The sequence below is a fragment of the Porites lutea genome, chromosome 9, assembly GCF_958299795.1.
Source record: "Porites lutea chromosome 9, jaPorLute2.1, whole genome shotgun sequence".
Classification (NCBI taxonomy): Eukaryota; Metazoa; Cnidaria; class Anthozoa; order Scleractinia; family Poritidae; genus Porites; species Porites lutea.
In genome coordinates, this window is record NC_133209.1 from 29,215,945 (window position 1) to 29,222,462 (window position 6,518).

The 6,518-nt window shown below is 40.2% G+C and overlaps 1 protein-coding gene across 1 annotated transcript in view; it reads right to left on the reverse strand.

The window, feature by feature from the left end:
- LOC140947700 (uncharacterized) overlaps positions 1 to 4,699 on the reverse strand; it is a 6,081-nt gene extending 1,382 nt beyond the window's left edge. Inside the window, exons 1-4 of the mRNA XM_073396876.1 lie at positions 4,384 to 4,699; positions 3,850 to 4,041; positions 2,854 to 2,976; positions 1 to 1,817 (exon numbers count right to left, since the gene is read on the reverse strand). The exon at positions 1 to 1,817 is cut by the window's left edge and continues 1,382 nt beyond it. Of these exons, the coding sequence (XP_073252977.1) occupies positions 1,717 to 1,817; positions 2,854 to 2,976; positions 3,850 to 4,041; positions 4,384 to 4,651 (684 nt within the window). The 5' untranslated portion in view covers positions 4,652 to 4,699 and the 3' untranslated portion in view covers positions 1 to 1,716. The remainder of the gene's footprint in view (positions 1,818 to 2,853; positions 2,977 to 3,849; positions 4,042 to 4,383) is intronic.
- Between the last annotated feature and the right edge of the window lie 1,819 nt (positions 4,700 to 6,518).

A 6,518-nucleotide genomic window follows, 5' to 3' on the forward strand; every position in this document is an offset into this window, starting at 1 on the left:
TTGAACTAGTACTGAGAGCTTGCCTAGTCCCTTTACAGTGTTTAGCCTGCGAATACAACCCTCTCTCCTCACTCTTAGCCGCCAGGGACGTTTCACTGGAAAAATCCCTAGTAACGAGGAGCGGACTGTATTCCAGGCTATGTACAGCGTTTTACGTGGTCGTGCGTTTCAGTGACTCAACCAAGACACGCTATTCGCGCCGCTCACGTTAACTAAAGCAGCGAACGCGCGGGTTTAACCATCTTCATGTAACAGAGACCTATATGCCCGCGCGGAATGCGAATAAGAGAAATAAATTATTTAAATCTTAATCTACAGATTTACTTACCATAAACCCTCTATTAAGCCCTTCTTTCCTCCCCTCCCGTAGTTATTCTTCACTAATAAACTGAACTGGGATGGTTTATTAACCAACTGGAAGTTCGGATTTGTTTTTGATCCTCGGCTGCATGACCTTCCACTTCTTGTACTTGAGCTTTTCCACTTTGTATTCTAGCTTTAACGGACAACTGATACCCTCAAATGTGTTTTGAAATAAATAAGCCCCCGGGTGGCTTAATAGAGGATTTACGGTAGAAAATACTCTAAAAAAAAAAAGATTTTAAGGAGTTATGATTTATAGTTTCTTCAGTCGTTTTTAATAAGTAGAAATGACTTCTTTGTGACATTAAAATGTCCTCTATAAAATTGAAGGACTGACTTTACAATGCTCACGTTTCCCTCTCTTTAAATGATCATCACTATGTATTGCTATGAATATCTTCAAAATAAAAAATGCAAAATCATTGAGAATCGATAGGTTTTTTGCTAGTTATCAGAGCAATAAAAAAGACTTGACCTTTGACCCGCGTACATACATTTACTAGTCTACTGAAACGATAAGCACCCTAATTTGTGACTACAAGAACTGGCACGATGAATAGAAAATAAGAAAAAAGGAATTAATCAGCTGAAGTATCTGCACTTTGGAGTGTTACGTTTAAAGCACCTTTTCGATGAAAGGATGAAGTCCAATACTGCAAATAAAGGGACTTATAGCAGCCTGCGTAAGGTCCGCATTGATTCCCTTGGGCAGAACTAAAAAACAAACAGCAAAACCCAAACCCCCCAAAAGCACACTAGAGGGCCCATAAAATATAAAAAAAGCTTGGTAAAGATCCTACATTAAGTAGTTACCTAATCTCCTTTGAAAACGAAAAAAAATCGCGTTTCTCTCAGAGTCATGCACTGTAGAAAAATTACTTTTTTTATTGTTTCACGGCGTGAAGCGATACTGTGTGTAATCAAAGTCATTCAACTCTCAACAAAATACGCGTTTTTAAACCGTTGATTACCACAGAGTACCGGCAAACAAATAATGTACAGAATTATTTATACTAGTAATACGTAGTCAACAGCAGTTTGGGCAGTCAACTATGTACTATTAAAGTGTAATGGTTTTCATTTCTTGTCGGAGAATTCCAATCAACAAACATCCTTGGAAAAAGGACCGTTTTCACATGAAGTAGCGGGGACGATATTGGTGTACAAAACAATAAACCGGCGACCTTGTTGGTGTACAGAAAAAATCCTGAGAGGATTTAACTTTTTCTCATGTAAAAACTTTCTTTTTTTCCAAGAAACTTGCTTAGCTGCTGACCACGTGACTGATAACGATCTATAAGTTTTAACTTACAGATTTCTCGTTAATAAATGTTCCTGTGATTGGAGAGAGTTCTAAAGCCTGCAAACACGCAAATGGCGAATTCTTTGGTGTGCAAACTTGACCTTGCTTTTTAAAAGCATGCGGATAGCCTTTCTCACGTCTTTAGGGCATTCTGAGAAAAAAAAAGAAATCAGTCAGCTGCGGGCGTTCAGGTAATGGGGACGGCGCAAAAAGATGTGAGCAAGTAAAACAACTCTCTCCCTCCTTATTTGTTTTCTCCTTGCTCTCTCGTCGCACCGCAACTCCAGTTATGTGAACGCGTGGAACAGGCTAGTAGAGTGTTATGCTCCTCGCCTACTCGGCCTCCTTCGGCCTCGGCGAATAACACTTTCCTCGATCAGCATAATTGTTCAGTTCATACGCAGCCTCATCCAACAATTGCTAAGTATCTTACTGCCTCATCACTTCCTTTTTTTCCCACTAGCGCTTCGGACCCACCGGCTGCACGTTTGGCATTCTCTGGGACCGCTGGTTTGGGGTTGAGTTACCTACCTAATGGCATAATTGTGGGCGATTAACCATCTGACTGCCGAATCAGTGCCATTGCTGATAAGCTCATTCTCGTCCCCAGAGTCACGCGGCTTAACTTTGATAACGTTAAACGCTGAATAACCTGAATGATTTTCTTCTATTCCACTATTTCTTAGTATTTGGAGCAACTGTCAGAGAGTGCGTTGTGTATGGGGGGGAGGGGGCGTTTATTAGACAAGGGCCGTTTATTTGAGTTAGGGCGCCTATTATATCACTTACGGTGCCTCAAAACGTAGTCCTTAATTTTCGATTGGAATTTGCAAAAATGACCTTACTTTTACTTTCCGCTTTTGGCTGAGTGGTAAGCATTCCAGATGCTAATTGCATTTACCAGATGGTAGCGCACATCTCAGTAAAAACACCACTGACCGTCCTAAAATGATTGCACAAGCCTTAACAATCGCTAAATCAGGAGTTTTAGCATTCGAGTTCAAAAGCATAAATCTAAAAAAACGCTTTTTGCTTAAAGCAACTGTTATTACTATTCAATTGTCCCTCTGTCTGTTCTTAAGACTTCTTAGCGAGTGATACCTGGAATAAGCAACGCATCTTAAAGTGGACGGCTACCACGACTAACGTTAGTCTCCCCACCGGGCGGCAGCTTCAGTAATACCTACTCTTATGACAGCGGGGACCATAATACCCAGTACCATGGCACTCACAGCGGTAACCGTCTTTGGCTCCTTTTAACTGCACACAGTAACCATTGTTCTTACAGGGCTCCTTCTCGCATGGGTCCACTGAAAGGGATCAAAGAATATATTACTTAAGTTTATACCAGCTGAAATGAATTCCAAGGATTTTACTGAAATGCAGCGTTTCTGATCTAAGTTCTCTATGAACATTTACTTCTTCAGGTATCTTTCATCACCGGCCAAGTTTGTCTCTTGATGACGTCATTGCGGACACCAACAGATATATACCTAGAAAATATGGGCCACCCGAGTTTGCTGGCTGCTTTGACCCACGCGCGACAAAATTATAAACCTCTGCATCGCGAGGAATAATAATCACATCGCAACGTAATTGACCAATCAGATCAACTTGAACCAGAGTATAATACCATCAACTTACGTAATACAACTCACTTTGACTCTGAAGATGACTACCGCACAGGTTGTCGAAACGTCAGTCACTGTCAACAACAACAGTCCTATTCAGGAGTACGTTCACCCGGACGATCAAACTCAACCTACTTTTAATTCATTTTATTGAGAACGCATATTAAAGTGGAATTTAATGTGTCTAAAGAACCAGGAGAAATGAAGGGGATCGTTGATGCCTGAACGGTGCGGTTGTATTGCAAAAATCATTCCCTAATCAATGGCGGATTTTATCTCAAGTGCTAGTGTGACTACTAGCATCAGCCAATCATAACGCAAGTCTATGATTCTTTGATCCAATCACCTCTCAAAACGAATCGAGGACACCAAGCGCGGGAATAGCTTGTGACCGCGCGTGCTTTGATTGGTTTGAGTGAATAAGAGCTGGATGGCGCAAGATTTTTCGGCCAATCACACAAAGTGTAGCAATCGAACCCACAGTAATTGCGAAACTACCGTAAACCACTCTACAGTGTTCACATTGATCATCTTTTCTTAATGATTTCTTACCTAAATGAACTGTATTTTCGGCGACGGACAGGCAGCTTTGCAGTGACGAGTAATTGAAGGGATTGTTACAGCACCACGCTTGCGCACAACGGCACATTCCTTTTACAGCGTAACAGCCTTGGTACCGTTGAATGTTGCACTTCAGGGAACGAACGCACGTCAGCTTTGATGAGGCCGCTTGGAAGGACGGGACTGGAAGACAAAAGCGCGCAACGCATCACGCAAAATGTCAATGTCATTTTTTAACAAACAAAATCCCGGCGCTTCTTCGTCTGAAGGTGACTACACTCATCCTCACTTGAACTGCTTTAGTGATAATTATGCTAGGTTAAACCACAAAACAGCTTAATGCTGTAAATTCTTTTTTCCCTCAGTCAATATGTTATACGTTACAGCTACGTATTAAAATTAATTGAATAATCAAGGGATTAAAAACTGAATATATTCGCCTACACTATAAAATCATATTCTTCTTAAGCACAGTTAAGTTGAGGGTTACAACCCTCGCTATTTAAGGGAAAACAAGCAACCTACCAAAGCACAGAAGAATTAAAACGGACAAAAGCTTGCTCATTGTGAAATCGACTCCTTTCACAAGCTCACGATTCAGTGTTCTTCTTAAAATATGAGGCTCGACTAAACTGATCATGAGCACGGAGTTCAACTTTAAAGGACCCCTTGGCATGGAACCAAGATAAAGTGCGGAAAGCAAACTGTTTTTTGGTAGCTTGTCAGGAAGTGACAATCGGATCTTCTTAACCTTATGACAGCTCTTAAAACAACTGTTGATAATATATCCCATTTTAGCAATGCTCCTGACAATTTTAGTCACAGTGGTCAATAGACTGAAACAAACATATCTTTAGATCCGTCCGTTCTGATAAGATGATTAATGTTTCTCCACTGCACAGGTCGTACCTACAATTCAATATTTCGAAGTTTCCGTGCAGTTCAATATTGTCGAATTCCATTCTCGATTGCCTTGAATCGAGATATAGATAGCCCGTTGGACGCATACTCCAGCCGAACATGTCTTTGAAGGGAAAACCTGCCCCTCCCCACTTCCCGCCTCGACCCTCCGATCCGGGATAATAAAAACTGTCAAAGTTCAGGTAACGAGTCGAGTTGAAGATTTTCTTTCCAGAACGACCAAAACGTTTGTTTTATTATAGTTTTCTTTCCAGTTATACCGGTGCCGGCCCGAACAGGCTGAAAGATCATACAAGGTCCAGAAACTTCGGAGAAATTTGAGCCTCAAAACAATCTTTGTACGTGATAACAATCGTTTACGTATTCGCTAATTTTGATGTTTATTGTGCCTTTTATATCCTGCTAGGCTGCCATATCGTTTAGTACAGGAATAGAACTTGGAAAGATTCCATGATATCAACACTACCATAGTTCGTACTTTGTTACAAAACAACCTTCCACGATTACGGAAGGATGTAATGAGAACAACACTTGGCACTGACGTTTCCTATTGTTGACAGGAAACAAGCCGGACAATTTCTATACTACTGATTTAAGGCAAGGTTTAATTTTTACTGTCAAACAAAGTAATGACCAGTTGGACCAAAATTAAAATCGCAGGAAAATTCCATAGCGCGAAATCCGACATGACACCGGGCGCGAAAACGACTGTTCACAAGCGAACCTTTGGATATAGTTCTGGTCTTCATAGTTTAAAGTGAGTTTGTCCCATTAAACGAGTTTCTCGTCTTAATTTGTTATAAACAGCAACGTTAACGGTCCTCGTTGCTCACTCACGTATTTACGCCGACTCAATCACGCAAGATCGGCCAGTTGAGCAGGTTATCAGTCAACACTTTGCTAATAAAAGAGCTAGTGTATTTTGCGCTAAACAGTATCCTAAATTTAAAAAGGTCGCTTTCAGGCTCTAAGGTCGGTTTTCTTTTCTGTCGTTTTAGAAAGTTTCTCTTTTGTCCTACACAGAATCGGGGTTTTAAAAACATCCGAGCAAGCCCCGTACATGTATCCAAACATGGGCCAAGTCATCCCTCATCGGTAGAAAACAAAGCTAAAACAAAGACCTTTATTTGAACAGTGATTCATTGATTTATAGATGTCAAGTGCTCCGGCTAATTGATAATATAAAAGGATTTCTTTAAAAAGATTTCATTTTCATTTTGTTCATTTAGTTCTTTATATAGACCCTAATTTGCTCTAAGGAACATGTCGATCAGCTTAAAAATATATAAATCGCTTTTTCTTTCACTGATGTAAAATCGTAGCACGCTCACTATCTTCTGAATTTTCTGTGATGGTATTTTCTGCCGGTACTGTTAGACGTGCAGATATTTGAAAGGAAATATCGAGTAAAATACTATAGCATGGTGAAAAAAATTAGGTATCGGTTTCTTAAAAAAGCATTTGCCTTCCAGCACATCTTGTGAAGACGACAAGACTGAACATAAGAATTTTCTCATCCACTCGTTTCGTCTTTTTACTTTCCCGAAATAATGACGACTTAAAACCTTTGACGTTTTTTGTCTTTATCTCGTTTTTATTTTGAAAAACCCTTTGTCCTTTGTCCTGCTTTGTTCTAAAAATAAAAAAAATTAAAACTTAACGAGTTGATAAACGGCGACAAGAGATGATTAAGCCTCTCTTGACTGTGGGCAAAACTTGTGCAAACTTCACAACACGAT